The sequence below is a fragment of the Mobula hypostoma genome, chromosome 23 (genome assembly GCF_963921235.1).
Source record: "Mobula hypostoma chromosome 23, sMobHyp1.1, whole genome shotgun sequence".
NCBI lineage: Eukaryota > Metazoa > Chordata > Chondrichthyes > Myliobatiformes > Myliobatidae > Mobula > Mobula hypostoma.
This window is the reverse complement of record NC_086119.1, coordinates 45,292,332-45,312,085: the sequence shown is the minus strand read 5'-3', so window position 1 is coordinate 45,312,085 and position 19,754 is coordinate 45,292,332. Positions and strand designations below refer to the sequence as shown.

At 41.9% G+C, this 19,754-nt stretch overlaps 1 protein-coding gene across 1 annotated transcript in view; it reads left to right on the top strand.

The window, feature by feature from the left end:
* The window catches only part of rasa4 (RAS p21 protein activator 4), a 283,641-nt gene that overhangs the window by 34,202 nt on the left and 229,685 nt on the right, over positions 1-19,754 (top strand). Inside the window, exons 3-4 of the mRNA XM_063031375.1 lie at positions 7,324-7,437; positions 7,542-7,603. Coding sequence (XP_062887445.1) covers positions 7,324-7,437; positions 7,542-7,603 — 176 coding nt within the window. The remainder of the gene's footprint in view (positions 1-7,323; positions 7,438-7,541; positions 7,604-19,754) is intronic.

Below are 19,754 nucleotides of genomic sequence, written 5' to 3'. Positions count from 1 at the left end.
TAGCAGAGCAGGCCTGATGGGCCAAGTGGCCTAATTCTGTTCCTATGCCTTATGGTCTAACTTTTTGAATTATAGCTGAATGGACTTCCACTTCAAAGGGAGAGGAATGGGATATTCAGAAGGTTGTCATAGTTACTGTAAAGAACCCATTGGCTATCTATTCGGACATGACCTGGAGACACCTAAAACTGTGCTGACACTCAAAAGCACTTTACAGTGTTATAATGTAGGAAACACAGTACCGCTGTGCAGAGCATAGTCCTATGACCTCAATCTTCGGTGATTTAGTTATGGGATCAATAAAGACCAGAGGTATAAAAGAACCCCCCAGCTCTTCAAATGATGTCATGAGGTCTTTTGCATACACTTGACAATGCAGGCAGAATTTCAGTTTAATGAAGTGCAACTTCTCATATAGTCAAACGTACCTCTGCCCTTTAGAGGCTCTTGAATCAACAACTCGCTGACAGGGACACCAGAGTGCTATCAGTCAGCCAGAGCACACACTTTATTTGTCTTTATTGTCTGACTGTCTACAAATTTATATCTACCCTTAGTTTATCTCCTCCAAGAGGACCACCAACCTTGTTGTGGTTTGGAGGCTTGTGTTCCTCAATGACCTGGAGAACGATGTTGGCAGGAGTCAGGGCGTTATGTTTTGGCTCTTGGTAGGGTCACCCATGCCAAATAGGTCAAAGGGTAGAGGTCGGACGAAGAGTGGTCCACAGGTCCTCCAGGTTTGGGGGTTCAGCTCGGGGTTAACAACCCTGACTGGTAAAACAGAACTGTTACGGAAACAGCAATGAAGAATCATTCTACATCTGAGTGCGATGGTATTCCTGAGTCTCTACCCGGGACTTGCATGACTGATAGTACCTTCCTTGCTGCCCTAAACGCCAGTGGCGTAACAGGCAGTAAGTAAGTAATTTTGCGTGTCTATTGTATTACTGTTTCAGTGTATCTGTTGCAGAATGAGTTCTTACACTGGAGATAAATGTTATGCTTTGAGTACACCCTTCTGGGCCTCAGTAAAGAAGATTGAAGGTATTGAAATTACTGACACTGAGGTTGCAAAGGAAATAAGAACATAAAATATTTGTTTTAGGATCAATCCTGCATCTTACAACATTTTTGGAATTGATACCTTGAAGGAATATTTTGATGCATCATTAAAACCTCTGTGACTCATTACTGTGAACTCAGCTAACCTCGGGAACTGCAACCAATGAATTCTCGTTTGTTTGAAAGTTGATAGCAGTAAATCTCATTTTTCACAATGGCCAGTGGTAATTCTGGCATTAAGAAATGTATGTCTAAGGGTGTATTTTGCAAGGAGACATAACAGATACAAAGGGGGAGCCAATATCTTGAGTTATTGAGCAATATTTTAAAGAGAAGGACATTCCAGTCACCAATATGCTTGCTTGTGCACGAATGGGGCTCCATCAGTGTCAGGACGTTACAGTGGAGTTATTTCTTTTTTGAAAAAAGCTGTATCTAACATATTTACTACAGACAACATCTTGTTGCAAAAATTCCTAAGTGATTGGCTGCACAAATCACTGAATACTGTTATCGTAGTGGTAAATAAAATAAAGTCACATGCTCTCAATCCTTAATTATTTTGAGAGCTTTGTATTGAGAATGATGAAGAGTTTGAACGCTTGCTGTTGCACACAGAAATCAGATGGCTCTCAAAAGGAAACTGCCTGAGATGCTTTTATGTGCTTTTTGAAACTGTTGAAATGAGAAGCTGATACCATTGCACCAAGCCCATCCATCTCATTGAAAGGTGAAAAGGCAACGTAGTGAATGGTTGAACACTCTAAAACTGTTGATGAAAATTGTTTTTACTGTAATTAAATGAAGAAATAATTTTATTTGTGGCTTTAAATAGACATGAATAATTTTTACTATTATTTCTCACAGCTTTGAATATGCAGTTCCAATCTTTTTTCACTCTGCATTGTAAATCAAAATTTTTTATAGCTTTTATGTAATGGCTAGAAAAGGAGAGGGGGTTGCTGGGGCTATGATCTGGAAGCCAAGGGGGTGGTGATCCTAAAAACGTTTTGGACTCTACTGTTGAAGGAGGTGGGCAACAGTACAGCTGTCGCCTGGGCAGGGTGGTGTGGATAATACTCTAAGGTTGGCCATCAAAAAGAGGACCATGAAGGGTAGACTTTTTCTATCACCATCCTATTTTCTGGGCTCTGGAAACCCAATCTACTTGAGCTCCAGATTCTGTGGAATACAAAATGTCTAGGTAGTTTCGAGAGATGGGAACATGGTCGGCACAACATTGTGGGCCGAAGGGCCTGATATGTGCTGTAGATTTCTATGTTCTATGTTCTATGTCGCAGGAATGCTGTCCCTAACTGAATAACTTGAGATTCATTTCACCTCTTGTGGATCCAGGCACTTAAAGTGGGATTGAAAGGTAAAAATTAACACAGGCTGAATTTTTAGTTGATCTAAGTGGTGAAGTGGTTAAATCATTGACCAGAAAATGCGAAAAAGGCTTGGCAGGGCAGGCAATATGTGGAAATGGAAGCCTGAGATATTAATTCTGTTTCTCTCTCTCTTCAGATTCTGCCTGACCCACTGAATGTTTCCATCGCTTTGTTTTATTTTTATTGTGGATTTCTATCATCTGCAGGTTTTTGCCTTTCAGTTTTTAGTTAGGCCTTTGCTCTATATTTTAGCACCACATTCCAATCATGTTCAATGATTTGACAAGGGAAGACAAATATGTGGAGAATGATGGTTACTAGAGGCAGGCACCACGTCCGAGGACAAACCTGGAATCCACAGAGAGTGAGCACTGAGAGACAGTATAGCTAGACTGGGCGCAGATTACTGTGGGGTTGTAAAATGATAAGAAGCAGAGTAAGTGTGCACTGAAAGTAACTCTTTCCCTTGGTAGACAGGCCAAGATTTAGAATTGGTAGCAAGATCAGAGGGCAGTTGAGGACAACACTTTCAGCCTTTAGGTTATTGAGGGAGTGATTGCCTGAACCTTAATCCTGTTTGTTAAAAAAAAACTAGACACAGATTATACACAACGCTGTGTGTATAAAGCTTAATTAGCTCTGTGTTGCATATCAGGCGGGAGGAGAGAGAACAGTACGCTGCGCGTGTGCAGCCCTCCGGTGAAAAATGATATCGTATCCGTTAATTAGGGGCCGTGGACAATTCTGATTTGATGGAGATGGACGTGAAAGCACAGAGGAACATCTGGAGAAATTTCTGAAACGCTCGTTCGCTGCTGTCGTTACTGCACGGTCGGGAATCCTTCGGAAGGCCTCAAAATCCCCGGCTTTGCCTGCTGTTGGCGACCGAGATTGAAGTCGAATCGTTCGGACAGAGATAGCGCTCAGTACTCGGTGTTGGAGAGCTGATTCGGAGGCTCGAAGTTTTCGGATGACTCAGAGACGGATTGTGGTCGGGCGTGGCAGGGAGAGTTTTTTTCTTCCTTCTCCCGTCTGCGTGAGATGTGGGACATTTGAGAGACTTTGAACTTTTTACTGTGCTCATGGACTTCTTCATCAAGTTATGGTATTGTTGCACTGTTGTAACTATATGTTATAATTATGTGGTTTTGTCAGTTTTTTCATTCTTGGTCTGTCCTGCGTTTTGTGATATCACACCGGAGGAAATATTGTATCATTTCTTAATGCAGGCATTATTAAATGACAATAAAAGAGGACTGCGTGTCTTCATAATCTATAATCTATATAAATTATGCTGTACATTTCAATGATCTTCTGAATTTTTACTCTAGAGCAGTAATGCCCAACCTGGGGTCCATGGTTAGTGGTGGGAGTCTATGGCATAAAAAAGGTTGGGAAACCCTGTGGTAGAACCTTAATACTGCATTCTTCCCGAGAATCATGCATCTTTCCAGGAAAGACACACCAGCTCTCTAATGGAGAATCATTTTGCTTCCCACTTTACTGAATAACAGTTGCACCTCCTGACACACACCTGCAGTCTATTGGAGAACAGTTATACTCCTCAGATGCACACCAGCATCCACTGGAGACTAGATTCATTCCCTAAACACTGAATGTACGCTCCTGGAACATTATTAGCCCTCAGCCACGCATGCATTCTGTAGAGGAAGAGGTTTATGCTTTCCATCGTGTACCTGTACCCTAGAAATCCACCTGTATTTAGAGGAAGATGCAGACAATTCCTGTACCCATTTGGAGAATTAAAATTCCAGGATGCTCACGAGCCCTGACTTGAGAATGATACACTCCCAGTCACATTGCACAACAGCATTTCACTGGTAAGTGTTACCCCCCCTCCCCCCACCACCTCCCCACTCAGTCAGCAGTCCTCTACTGGGAAATATTTACACTACCTGACAGCTAAAATTCCTGCGCTATATTTTCTAATGTTTGAGCAGCGGGCCAAGACGGGTGTTGGCAGAACTTCAAACACCTTTAGAACTTACTGGTTTTATTAACTACAACCTTTTAAAACATTTACTGCTGCAAATAGTTTGGAAGCTGCACACCTAAAGACCTCTTGTTGAAGTGGAAAATGAGAGTCACATCCAAAGTTCCTGAAACATTTCTGTTGTGTTTGGAATATGACACTGTAATGTTGATTCAAATCGTAATCCATCGAAAAGACCTTCATGCCTTCCTAAACCAGCGTCAACACCTTGTCCGGCTGGAAGTAACAAATGTTATTGCTTTGGACCTGAGCTGGTATATCCCTTCCTGGCTAGTTGATCTGCATGTCAGCAAACGCATTTATTTAAGGATGTCTCTCAAGGCCAGTCCTGACATGCTGCAGTTCTCTTTCAAACTGGCAGCTCCTGTAAATGATGCTGCTCATTGGGCAGGAAAAGGAAAAGTGTTCTGCTTAAGATAAAGGGGGCAATCCCAGAACATCTTCTGGGTTGCGCAGACGAAGCCTTCAGTTAGGGAATTAGTTCTCAAATGGTGTCTTGGATGGAGTAGGTAGTGGCTTGGGACCAAGAGGGTGTCTGTGCATAAATTTGACGGTCAGGTACCTGGCATGCAAAGTAGGAGAATTCCTGTGCTGGAAAAGACAGCCTGAGTTTTGAAAAGGAAATGATCAAGGATAATATATAATATGTGAGTACTAGAGTAGGTAGGCACGCAATTGGTTTAGCGCATTTAGGCACATTGCAGAGAGTTGTTAAATGTTTTGGACCTGCTTAATGATGTTTGTTCCATGCCTTCTCCACACGTTTAGGTGAATCTGGCTGTATTTCTTCCTGCTACTTACTCCTTCTGCCTCATTCCTCAGCAGTGTCCCCTCTGTTGTCTTTTCTTCTGAGACTGAACAAACCTTGCAGCCAATCTCACGTTTTGTGGCCCTTCTCTCTGGCCTTGGGAATTATCTTCACTGTTCTCCTCTGCCTTTAGAGGCTGCACAGTGCTCACGTCACTGTGAACGACAGAGCCAAGACCTGCGCCAGTGGACGCGCTAGCTCTGACACAGACTCTATTTTCAGACATCCCACCTCTGCCGGAAGTTCCGGGAGTCTCCCGCATATTAATAGTGGCTCCCTGATGCCCGCAAATTATATACAATATCACGGAAATCAATTTTTTTTTGAGAGCGCGAGAGCGGCCACGAGAGAGAGAGAGAGAGAGACAGAGCGTGCGCGAGAGAGAGAGCAAGTGAGAGTGACCATGAGAGAGAGGGAGCATGACGAGAGAGAGCGTGAGAGCACGCCATGGCAGAATTTTCCAAAAAAAGAAAATATAAAACATATGTCAACCCAGACTACACTAAAGTGTACTCCTGCCTAATATGGGTCAAAAATAATGACAGTGTTGCTCGCTGCACTGTTTACAACAGTGACTTTTCTATTGCCCATGGTGGGTTAAAATGTAAAAGACATGTTGAGGTGAGTTTAACAGGTATCATTCATTTATTAGCATAGCTAATATTATTTAAACTAGCTAGCTGGCTGCTAAGGAGCTACTCTATTGCAGACATCCCACCTGTCCTGGAGTTCCTGGAGTCTCCCGCAAATTGATGGTGCTACCTCCCTGAAATGAGTTTTTGCAGGGTGGGATGTCTGTATTTTGAACTTGGTACATTGAGCATTTGAACTAGTGTTCTTATCTGAGTGATACAGCCAATTGCAAATGATGGCAATCTGGTGCCTTGCTGTCCCCAAGTGGGTGAGGTGACGTATCAAGTGAAGAGTGGGGCCTGTAGGTCAAAAAGCCTGGTGACGGGGCGTGGGCCTATGACTGACTCCATTTCTCGCTGATCTCGCCGCTTAAAGCATCGAGGAAGTTCACGTTACGATGTGTTTCTGGTTTCTGGTCACTCCTTTTTTAGTTGCTATTTTTGTACGATTTTGACCAGGGTGGACAGGCCCTTCGGCCTACAGATAATGAAGACACAGTGCTGGGTTATGCTGAACTGCGCTGGACTAAATATGCTTGGACTCGTGATAACTTTGTGGTTTGGTGTTTTATATTCTGTGTTTTTTGCTTTTTTTTGCTATATCAATGGGTTTTGTTGTTTTGTGGCTGTCTATGGGAAGACAAATCTCAGGGTTGTATTCTGCATACATACTTGGATAATAAATGTACTTTGAATCTTTGATTTTGAATATGTGATTGCTCCCTTTCTCTGCATTGGGTAAGAATTTGCTAATTTTTATTCTTCTCCCAGTTAGCCAAGCTCAGCAAGACTTCACTTTGTTGACCCTTTCATCTCAAAACCTCATTAGGACTCTCGCAACACATACAAAATGCTGGAGGAACTCAGCAGGTCAGGCAGCATCTGTGGGAAAGAGTAAACACTCGACATTTCGGGCCAAGGCCATTCATCAGGACCTTCATCAGTTCTGATGAAGGGTCTCGGCCCAAAAGATCGCCTGTTTACTCTTTTCCATAGACACTGCCTGACCTGCTGAGTTCCTCCAGGATTTTGTGTGTGTTGCTTGGATTTCCAACATCTGCAGATTTTCTCTTGTTTGTGATTAGAACTCCAGCACCTTACCACTGATGTACCAGCACAACAGAACAACATAATCTCTTTCCCTGATTGCGAAAGCTGAAGCCAGTCCAAGCCCCACAGATCAGAATGTCTCAGGTTCACTGCCCAGTGTGGGATTATCTCTGTGAGCCAGCTGCCAATGGGCATGGTACCAACTGGTATATCAGCAGCGCACCACGTAAGTAGGGATCCATATTCCAGCAAAGATACAGTATTAATTAGGAGTTTGGCTTATTTATGTCTGAGTCAATGCTGTGTACCAGAGAAAGGACAAGGTTTGCACTATTTTGTAAACAGATTAATGATTTTTTTTTGCAGAACAGCAACAATATGGAAGACCCTGTCTCCCTTCTGGGGCGAGGAGTATAATGTTCATCTGCCCAGTACCTTTCACTCCATTTCTTTTTATGTGATGGATGAGGATGCAATCAGGTAACTTTAGCAGCAATTCCCATGTGCCCAAGCTTGCAATCTTAAACCTGTGCTTAAAGCCACTGTGCCTTCACTAACTATTCATCTTTACTGTTTATATTTAGCCGTGATGATGTTATTGGGAAAGTTTCGATAGCCAAGGATGTTCTTATCGCCAACCCGAAAGGTAAGCACTTTAGATAGTCACTTCTCTGGGAACTGCGGCGCCCTTGAAATGTAGAGGCACTTTTCACTGGCTAGTAAATATTACCCTAATCTGATTACCCTTTTTCTAGCTTCCTTTCTCTCTTTATGTGCTTCAATTTTGGTTTGTGTTCTCCTCTCTATGTGTGTGTCTTTATCCTCTTCCACCTCCATGAGTTTGTAGGAGTGTCTCTCTCTTTCTTGTTCTCTCCCCCTCTGTTTGCATTTGTATGTCCTCCCTTTGTGAGCTTGGATGTCTGTGTCTCTCCTTCTCTCTTCTCTTTGGCCCTGTCTCTGAATTTATGCCACTCTTGTCTTCTGAATATTTTGTGTCTTTCTGGCCCTGTATCTCTCAATCTGTGTCTCTCTTTCTCTCTCTCTCTTGCTCTCCCTCTGTCTCTAGCTCTCTATCTCTATTTCTCTCTCTACCACTATCTCTCACTCCCATGTATGTCCCTTTTTCCCTTTTCTTCGCTCCATCAGTTTGTGTGCCTCATTCCACCTGTCCCATTCTCATTGTTCTTTGTCTCTGCTTTCATCTGCCTCTGATCTTCCTTCCCTGAGTTTCTGTGCATCCTCTGGTACTGACAACGTAGAAACATTTTATGGAGTTTATACGAATTTCATGAACGTTACATTTAGTGGAAGTGACAGCCCATGTAGAACCACCAGGTAATAGGCTTTGCTAAGCAGCAGACGTCAAAACACTCATCAGTGTGCATCAATATTCATTTGTGTGGCATCACCCCTTTAGTGTTACCTTTCAAGCCTCCTTATTTTTTCCCTTCTTTCCATTGTTCCTGTTTTATTGAAGCCTATTTTTCAGATTTGACTTGCATTCCACATCTTTGTAAAGTGTCTGGGAGTTGATAAGATGCAGGTGAAGTAATAGAAATTATACTACTTTGCAAGACTTGCTGAATTTGAATTCAGCTTCAGGAAAGAGATCAAAGTCGGCTGCACGAAGACTGTGAGGGAAATAAAAGGAACAAGATTTAGTCTCAGTCTGTGGGGCTGGAAAATTGGCACCAAGACCAGCATTCTTGACATGATAGTTGTTGTGGAAAAGTGATAGTGCTGTAATAAAGAGCATCTCAGTGAAGCTTATACAGGGGAAAGGAAAGCATTCTCTGTGTTTATCTGTTCCGTGCCAGATTAAAATGCCTTTTGCTAACATTAGGAATCAGAAACATAAACAAAATTAATTGCATTGTTAAGTGCTTTTTTGTGTCTGTTTGAACAAGCTGCTAGTTTCATCTCAAGGTGGCAATGATGCAGCCCCAGCAACAAGTATGCTCCCTTTCACTGAGGTACTAAGCATTGGAAAACCAGTACACAATCACGGGCATTGCAGTACAGCCACCTGGAAATTCGATTGTGAATTGTTTATGGAACATCTGCATAACTTCCATTGTAGTTCACAAATTCAACATGCCAGACCTTTATCCAGGGTGCACTCCTGTCCCCTTGGCCCCCAGTAGCCCCATTAGACCTCCAGAGAGCCAGGGGACACCAATCCTCCCTCTCCTGGGACACCCGGGCAACCTCAGAGAGGGGCAGGGGGCCAATTTCGGCAGAACCCTGATGGCTCGCGGTCTAGATCTGTGTGAATGGTCAACATGATCAGGCCCAGGAGGTTCCCCAACCTGACTAATGACTGCCCACTCCCCACACCAGGAAAAGAAAAATCAACCTTTTAATGTTCAAAGTAAACTTATTATCAAAGTACATAGGAGGGTTCAATAATGAAGATCTCATTCCTCCAGATTCTACAAGTGTCCACTTTCCTATCTCAGCCTCTCTAAGGAGAAATATCTGAGCTGGCTAAGTACACTCATTACTAGGTTCTGTGGCCCTGACTGCAGGCACACACTCAGGACTGGACTTTACCACTGGTTTCAGAATTCAAAATCAGGCTTATGATCATTGACATATGTTGTTTTGCAGTGTAATACACAAAAATTACTATAAATTGCATTAAAATAATTTAAAAAATATAAAAAGAGAGCAAAAGTAGTGGGATACTGTTCATGGGTTCATGGACCATGGAGAAACCTGATGGTGGAGGGGAAGAAGCTGTTCCTAAAATATTGAGTGTGTGTCTCAGGCTCTTGTACCTCCTTTCTGATCATAGTAATAAGAGGAGGGCATGCTGTGGATGGTAAGTGTCCTTCATAATGGATCACCTTTTGAAGATGTTCTTGTTGGTGAGGAGGCTAGTACCTCTGATGGTGCTGGCTGAGTTTAAAATCCTTTGCAGCTTTTATTGATCCTTTGTAGTCCCCTAATGATTCCCCTAATAATTTGGTCCCTTAATCTGAGGAAAGACATTCTCGCCATAGACGGTGTACAAAGAAGGTTCACCAGATTGATTCTTGGGATGGCAGGACTTTCATATGATGAAAGACTGGATCAACAAGGCTTATACTCTCTGGAATTTAGAAGATTGAGGGGGGATCTGATTGAAACGTATAAAATTCTAAAGGGATTGGACAGGCTAGAAGCAGGAAGATTGTTCCCGATATTGGGGAAATCCAGAACGAGAGGTCACAGTTTGAGGATAAATGGGAAGCCTTTTAGGACCGATATTAGGAAAAACTTCTTCACACAGAGAGTGGTGAATCTGTGGAATTCTCTGCCACAGGAAACAGTTGAGGCAGTTCATTGGCTGTATTTAAGAGGGAGTTAGATATGCCCCTTGTGGCTACGGGGATCAGGGGGTATAGAGAGAAGGCAGGTACAGGGTTCTGAGTTAGATGATCAGCCATGATCATACTGAATGGCCCGAAGGGCTGAATGGCCTACTCCTGCACCTATTTTCTATGTTTCTATGATTCAACCAGTCACAATGCTGTCTATGGTACATCTGTAGAAATTTGCAAAAAATGATTGGTGACATACCAAATCTCCTCATATTCCTAATCAAGTATTACTGCTTGTAAGCCTTCTTTGTAATGACATCAATATGTTGGGCCAGGAATGTTGACACCCAGGAATCTGAAGCTGCTCATCCTTTCCACTGCTGATCCCTCAATGAGAACTGCTGCTTGTGCCTCCATACCAGACGATAATGCAGTCAGTTAGGATGCTCTCCGCAGTACATCTGTAGAAATTTGCTGGAGTCTTTGATGAAATACCAAACCTTCACAAGCTCCTAATGAAATATAACATCTGGTGTGCTGTCTTTGTAATTGCATCAATATGTTGGGCCCGGGATAAATGTTCAAAGATGTTAACTCTCTAGATCTTGAAACTGCTCATCCTGTCCACCTCTGACTCCTTGTTGACAACTGGTATGCATTCTCCTGATTTGCTCTTCCTGAAGTCCATAATCAATTCCTTGGTCTTTTTGACGTTGGGTGCAAAGTTTGTTGTTCTGAAACCACTCGCCCAGCTGATCTATCTTACCCCTGTATACCTCCTTATTACCATCTGAGATTCTGCCAGCAGTTGCGTCAGTGGCGAATTTAAAGATGGTGTTTGAGATGTGCCAAGCCACACAGTCGTAAGTGTAGAGAGAGTAGAGCAGTGAACTAAGTATGCATCCTTGAGATGTGCCTGCATTGATTGTCAGCAAGGAGGAGATGTTATTTCTGATCCGCACTGACTGTGGTCTCCCAGTGAAGGAGTCAAGGATCCAGTTGCAGAGGCCCAGGTTTGAAAACTTATTAATTAATACAGAGTGGATGATGGGCCTCCAGGCAGTGTGGTGGATCTGACTTATCTCTCCCAGTCTGACCAGTGCATATTCTGTACGAAGGTTCAGGCTCTCTTTCTGAAGCCAAAGCTCTTCAAGAACCACAAGTACTTCAGGTCATTCCAAGTTCAGATTTTGCCATCCATAGGATGCAAAATGGTCAGTGCTAGTTATCCTGGGATTATGCATGATTCTCAGGTAGAATCAGCTGCTAATAGTCTTCCAGGGCCAATGCTGAAGTGCTTGAATACTGGGGGATAAGGGTTCTGTTGCTCTCTAATTTCTGACCCTTGTGCATTCTTTAGTCACAGCAACTGGTTACCTTGGTAATGAAAACTATAGACACAAGGAACTTAATAGAGATATGATTAGTCTTCTCAAAGTGAGTTTTTATTGAAAACACCACTCCAGGAGTACCATGGTATCTTCCTCTCGGGGTCTCCAACTTCATCATCATCTGCCATTGGTGAAGAATGGAGCAGAGCCCTGCCCAATGATCATCAGTGAGAGATGCAGAAGATAACAGAAGGGGACAAAGAAGCAGAATCAACAGAGACACCAGCATGTCAGTGAGAGCAGAAGGCTGCTCTATCTGGATTTGCTGTGTACCCCACATTTTCTCATAACATCTTTCCATTGACCACTGTTCTTCACAAACGACTGAAGAAGATACCTAAAACAGTATAAGGTCATCGTGTCTAAGGTGGAGCCATTGTTAGTATACTCAGAATTATCATGAGCGGAACCCAGTAACACATTAAATATAAAAAGAATCTGCTGAAGTTTTTCTTAGTCTCAAGATTGACTCTCCTCTTTGTTTTCCTCTGTGACTGCTTAAAGTAGATCCATTAAGGTTCTTATCAACTTGGGCTCATCACACCTCATGGAGTAGAGAAACAGGTCCTTCTCCCCACTGTGTCTTCGATGACCAGAAGCTACTATTCTTCATCCTGTCCACATCAATCCTCCTGGTGAACTCTTCAAAAAACCCTAACAGATTTGTGAGATGCCATTTCCCATGTACAGAGCCATGCTGACTATCTGTAATCAGTCCTTGCCTTTCCAAATGCAAGTGGATCCTATCTTTCAGTAACTTCATCACAAAGGATGTTAGAATGTTGGCTTGTCATTCCATGGTTGTCATTGTAGCCTTTAAGTAAAGGTATATTAGCTAGTCTGTCAATACTCAGCCATGGCTTGATATCAACCATAAGCATCTCTCTTCTTCTCTGGCTTCCTGCAATGTCCTGTACACTTGTTAATACCTTGGGCATTTATCCAACTCCATATGCTTTAAGAGTGCTGGCAGTTCTTTTGTAATGTGGATATGTTCCAAGACATCACTATTTTCTTCCCTGAATTTGTTAGTTTCCATGACATTCTCCACAGTAAATATAGACAAATAGTCTTTTAAAGCCTCCCCCATTTGCGGTTTCATTTTTGCAATTGTACAGTAACTTACATGTTCTTATATTCTGTGCTTTGCGGTGAGTATCCCATATGCTTTCTTAACCACCTTATCTACCTGTACTGTGACCTTCAAGGATCCTTGGACAAATGATTGATGGAGCCATAAAGAATATCAAGGAATAGATGGGCCTGACTGCTTATAAATTGTGGCTGTGGACTCACTTTCGGGAACTCTGTGGTTCATGTTCTGTGTAATATTTGTTTACTCTTTTATTGTTTGCACAATTTGTTCTTTTTCCACACATTAGATGTTTGTCAGCCTTTCTTGTGAGAGGGTTTTTGTGGATTCTTTTGTGTTTGTTTTGTTTTGTGGTTGCCTATCATAAGATGAATCCCAAGGTTGTATATGGTATCCTTACTTTGATAATAAATGTACTTTAAACTTCACAGCAAACAAATCGTTTGGTTAAATATCTTTGCATGTTTCAACAAACTGTGATATTTTTGGATGCATGTGGTTTGATGGAATGTGGCCAGGGCCAATTTCCCAAAGTAAATTGGTAGCTAGAAAGATGACTATTAATTTTCTGTGATTTAGAATCAGGGTAACATGGCATAGAAACAGGCACGTTGGCCCAACTTGTGCATGCCAGCTAAAACGCCCAACAATGCTAGTCCCAATTGACTTCATCTGGCCCATATCCAACTAAATTGTTCATATATATATATATATATATATATATATATATATATAAGAGATAGATAGATATATAGATATATGTGTGTGTGTGTGTGTGTGCGTGTGTGCAAGTGTCTTTCAAATTGTCTTTATTGCACTTGCTTCAACCACTTTCCATAGACACATCACCCTCTTGTAAAGAAATTGACCCTCGTGTTGCTTTTAAATCTTTCCCCTCTCTCTTTAAATCTATGCCGTCTAGTTTTTGATTCCACGCTCCCGGGATAAAGACTGTCCATAGTCATTTACACTCAGTGTCTCTTTATTAGATACATGTGTACACCTGCTCATGAATGCAAATATCTAATCAGACAATCATGTGACAGAAGCTCAAAAACATGTAGATATGGTCAAGAAGTTCAGTTGCTTTTCCAGACCAAACATCCGAATGAGGAAGGGATGTTATCTAAGTGACTTTGACTCTGGAATGTTTGTGTATCCCAGGAACTGCTGATATCCCAGGGTTTTCACAGACAACAGTCTCCAGAGTTCACAGGGAATGGTGCAAAACACAAAAAAAAATCCAGTGAGTGGCAGTGAAGATGGGAGAGGTGAGAGGGGAGAGAAGAGTGGCCATACTGGTTCAAGTTGACAGGAGGGTGGAAGTAACTCAAATAGCCTCATGTAACAACAGTGTTGTGCAAAAGAGCATCTCTGAATGCACAACATGTCAAACCTTGAAGTGGGTGGGCTACAGAAGCAGAAGACTGCACTGGCTTCCACTCCTGTGGCTAAAGATGATGCAAATATCTCTGCAAGGGCCTCCGCAGTTACTCCCCTTGCTCCCCACGGCAACCATGGATGTACTTTTGCATATCTTGATGGTTTATCCATCTCAGTGTGCTTTAATGCTGCTTTGAAGTACAATGGACAAGTGGTGATTCTTTTGGTTCCAGGCAGCTTGCTCTGGATGCCTGCATGAGATGAGTTACCTTCAGAGCTTAGGCTGCAAAATATATTTCAATAGGGTCTCGGCCTGAAACGTCGACTGTACCTCTTCCTAGAGATGCTGCCTGGCCTGGTGCATTCACCAGCAACTTTTAAGTGTGTTGCTTGAAATTCCAGCATCTGCAGATTTCCTCATGTTTACAATAGTGGCTTTTCTTCTCAGAAGTGCAATTTGCATGTACGGACCTGAGATTCAGGCACAAGAGTCATGTGTTCCAAGTCATATGAGAAAAAATGTTTTTCAAGAACTCAAATACTTGAAATCTAAAATTAAAAAAATAGCAAGTATTGGAAATACTTGGCAGGTCTGGCTGACTCTGTCGGAGAAGGAACAGAGGAACTGGGAAGGCGACAAAAGGAGCTTGATTAGCTGCAGAGATAGTAAGCAAAGACTGACGTCTCTGATGGGGTAAAAGTGAAATAAACATACAATCCAGGTTATCTGGTCAGTGAGTTGTGAAATGGAAACCAGAAAATCAGATCTGGCAGTTCAGGTAGCATATCCTCTGCACAGAGAATAAAAACAGATATACAGGCTGAGTCAATACTACAAATGGATACGGACTGAATATCAAGTTACCTGAAATTGTAGAATTAAGATATAGAGTCCAGAAGGCAGCAACATGCCCATATGGAGGATGAGGTAGTGTTCCTCAGCCTTAAATTGAGCCTCATTGTAACAGTAGTTTAATGCCACACAGAATGGAGTAGAATAGGGAAAGTTGCAGGCATGGTCACCATTGCAGAGTGTACACAGTGGTGACCCAGTTTGCCTTTGGTTTCTCCAGCATAGGGAAGATACATTGTGACCAGATGCATAGTCTTGATCTGAAACGTCAACGATTCCTTTCCATCCCCAAGTGCAGTTCAGCCCCCTGGGTTCCTCCAGTGGGTTGTTTTTTGTTCAAAGGCAGAACGTAGAATGTAAGATATTTTGTAATTGCTGCTTATTCTCAGATTTTAATATCCTGCATTCCATCTTCTTAGTAGTGGGGGCAGTTTGTGTGATAAATTAATTGCAGAACAGCTTGCCTTATCTTGCTTGGTGTTAGTTTATCTTTTGCTTCTGTGTAGGTTGTCAGTAAGTTTTTTTTCTCTTGAGGTGTAACTCTACCCATCAAGAACTTCGAAATAACACTAGAGTAACTGGAACAATAACATGGACTTTAACGTTACAGGAGGCATGTTATATGTTTTGGCTCAAAATAATGCATTGTTTTCTCTGAGTAAAGCAACTGACAGATACAGAACTGACAGATCTCTGCTGCTAGCTTTTTATCTTAGAAAGTGAGGAAACATCTGTTTAGGGCCCTTCAACAGAACTGAGAAAGAGAGAAATAAGTTAGTTTTGGAAGCAGAGAAGATGGGAAAGAAGGATGGGTGGAACTAAGGAAAATACATCAACACAAGAAATTCTGCAGATGCTGGAAATCCAGAGCTACGCACGCAAAATACTGGAGGAACTCAGCAAGTCAAGCAGCATCTATGGAAATGAATAAACTGTTAAAGGTTTGGTGGAAGGTTTGAAGTAAGAAGATGGGAGATGATATGTGGAAAATGTTATGTTTTGTAATTTCAAAACATAAAACTAATTGGAAGAAAAACAAAGGAGCCTGGAATACGAATCTTGGTTTTGCTTTACTTTAAGCAAGATGCGCACATATGACATGGTGGCATAATGGCATATGCCATTCACATACTTTTACATATAACCCGGAATGAAGTATGTAAACAACAAAGTATGCTTAATCAAACAATATATTTACAATATTGCTCAAATATTACTGGAATATTAAATACCCAACACTGCTATAAACTCCAACCCAATACAGAACGAATCTAACTTGTATATAGACACAGTATACTATATAATACAACTACTATATGGATATCTATTGTTATTGTTCCCCTCCGTGCCTTATTGGGTGGCAACACTGCTGTTTCTTTAGCATTTGTCTTTTTTTTTACGAGGCTGAGTTGCTAGTTTGATGCTCAACCCAGCATGGATGGAAAACGTGCAAGGAGCCGGCCAAATTAGAAAGCGGGATCACTCGCCCCGAAGTCCAGCATGGATGCCACTACACCACTGGCTATGAACGTCCATAGCATAGTAATTTTTAACTTGTCCAATTCAGGATTAAAAATTTAGTTGCTGTGGAGCATTTTTTACTTTTATGGGATAATGTCTTTTCTGACAGGGGGTTCACCCTGCTTGGTGGGTGAGATTTGTGGCTGTGAAACAATCTCAGGTTCTGGGGCCGCCTCCGTGGTGGCTGTAGGAGTTGTTTGTGGGACTCCAGGAAGTGGTGAAGTGGTCTTGACAGCTCTGCAATCCTTTCTTCTAGGCATATTGGCATCCCAAACAGAGCTTGGCAACCTGCTCGATCTGCTAATGAGTTCAAAGCTTTGAGCTAATCTTTCATTTTGACCATGACTAGATGACCGGCATGTAGCTCCTCCAACACTTTAGCTCTCAGCTTGGATGGTACAACAACTCTCAATCCCCGCATACGGCAAATCTCGTCAAGGGCAAATTTATCCCAGCGCTGGTAAAAATGGTGGAACTGGAGTTTCTGCTGCACATTCCAGCTATTATGGGTGGCCATGCGGAACTGAGAGAATGTGGGGTCTTTGGATAACTCTGCCAGAAAAGGGAGATTTTTAATTCACATTAGGGAAAATATGTTGAGGAGTGTCCTCGTCTGTAAATTTTTTGGGTAGTTCCTTTCCCAAGGGTAAACGGAACAATCCATCAACATTTCCATGATTAGTTGCCCTCTTGAATATGATTTTGTAATTGAGTCCTCCAAGAAACTGAGCCTATATCGCATTCATGCTGCTGTTGTTAGTGGAACACCCTTCTGTGGATTGAAAATGGACCCTGGTCATTGATGACCAACAGCGAGGATAAACCCTTTCCCATAGAAGTACCAGTTGAGATGTTTTACATCCCAAGCTAGACCCAAGGCCTCTCTGTCAATCTGTGCATAATTTTTCTCTGCAACAGTAAGGGAGAGTGTTGCAAGGCAATGAGGTATTCACTCCCATCACTCATAACATGTGACATGACTGCATCTATGCCATAAGGTGAGGCATCATGGGCAAGCTTCACTGGACGATGTGGATCATAATGCGTGAGTACAGTGTCTGACGTCACTATTTCCTTTACCCTTTTGGAAAGTCACCTCATACTGCTTTGTCCATTGCTATTTTTCCCAATCTGTAGTAATAAGTTCACAGGGTGGAGCACCATTGGCAAGTTTAGCAGGAACCTGTTAGTGTATTTGACAAATCATAAAAAGGACTGTAACTCTGGCACATCCTTTCGCCTTGGGGCATCTAACTCTGCTTGAACTTTCTCAGGGCACTTGTGTAATCCTCCTGCATCAATAGTGATGCTTGATTTAAAGTATTTGTGTTCTGAGCCCATATCTTCTAATCTTTTTCTCTTCCCTGTGCAGACCATTTATTTTTATCTGCCTGACATGTTCTTGTATGTCTCCTACTTTGTTGCATTTTCTGCAGGTTTCACCTTTAATTCTGCATTGGTCTGGTGAATGTGAACCCCTGCCACTATAGTAACACAATTTGTTCACCCCCACCAGTTTCTGTTTAGATGTTGCAATTTTGTTCACGCTCGCTTTCATTCCTGACTGTAATTAAATTGCGTCTCTCTCTGCTGTTTCCATTGATACATCTATTTCAACTGCTGCTTTGAATATAAGTTGGAATTCACTTAGGAGCCATTTTTGAATGCTTTCTTGTAGGATTTCAAAAACTAAATGATCTGTCAGTGTATTATTAAGACCATTGTTGAATTGACAATGCTCAGCCACATGATGAAATGGACTCCCCTTCCTTTTGATTTCACTTATGAAACCTAAAGTATTTTGAAATTAACAATGGTTTCTGTTCTGAATGTTCCTGCGTTACTTTCACTATATTGGCAAAGCTCATTTTGGCTAGTCATGATGTGTGCTAGCAATGATGGAACCCAATTTCAGAGGAAAGACATACTCTCATGTTAATGCATTTGACAAATCTGATGGTGACCAGAGTTTATTCATAAGAATTTCAACGGAACATCGGTGGCTTGGCTGAGCAACACTACGAGACGTAACATTCTCAAAACTGGGACCCCGCGATAAGTGCTAATTGCTTGTACACTTAAGTAATACCAGATTGCAGAATCCCCGAGCCAGTCAAAGTAAATTTAACAAGATTAAACAGAAAGCACCAGGGATTAATAACACCTATTAAACAACAATTAACCTATTCAAGTGCCCTAAAAACCTCGGAGCCCAACTCTCTCTGGCTCCCTGCACAGGGCAGAAGAGTTCATTACAGAGCAGCCAAACTTCTAAGCAAATCCTTTTAAACTCAATGCATTCAACAAAAATGGCACTTACTTTTCATTGGTTATTCTATTTGCTTTAAAATACTGCTCAGTTTACTCAGTATACAATATTCAGTTATCTCTTGTGCAATCAAACGTGTATATCTTTCCAATGTAGCCTGCTATTTCTGCTTTTTTAAATTTATGATTTTTATCACCCGATACTCACTGTTTATGATCCTGTGAATTTGTCCACTTTACAACTTTTTTTAACCCGAAGAAGCACATGCTGCATTGCTTTTTTGAAAAAACTTGGACATCTTGCTGCGCTTTAACAAGTAGGTAGTCATCTTGGGTTTGTTGAAAACTTACTTGTCATCACTGTTATATGTAACTCTAAAATATCAAACTAATTGGAAGAAAAACAAGAAATCCATGTCTTAGTCGCGTTTTACTTTAAGTAAGGCACGCACATATGACATTGTTGATGTAATGACGTATGCCATTTAAGTACTTTTACATATAACCCACTACGAATGATGTAAACAACAAGGAATGTTTAATTAAACAATGTTTTTGGAATATTACTCAAATATTACTGAAATGCTAAATGCACAGCAGAAAAGGCAAAGGGCTGGAGAAGAAGGTATCTGATTGGAGAGAAGAGCAGACTATGGCAGAAAGGAAAGGAGGAGGGGAACCATGGGGAGGTAACAGGCAGATGAGGAGAAGAGGTAAGAGGCCAGAATGTGGAATGAAGAAGAAGGAAGGGTGAGGGGGGGAAAATTACTGGAAGTTGGAGAAATCAATGTTCATGCCATCAGGTTGGAAGCTACCTGGGTGGAATATGAGCTGTTGCCCCTCCAACCTGAGAGTGGCCCCGTCATGGCATTAGAGGAAACCATGGACCGACATGTTGGAATGTGAATGGGGATTGGATCACCCTCTCCCACCCACCTAGCTTCACCTATTGTCTAAAAGCTTGTCCTCCTTCCCCACCCCTA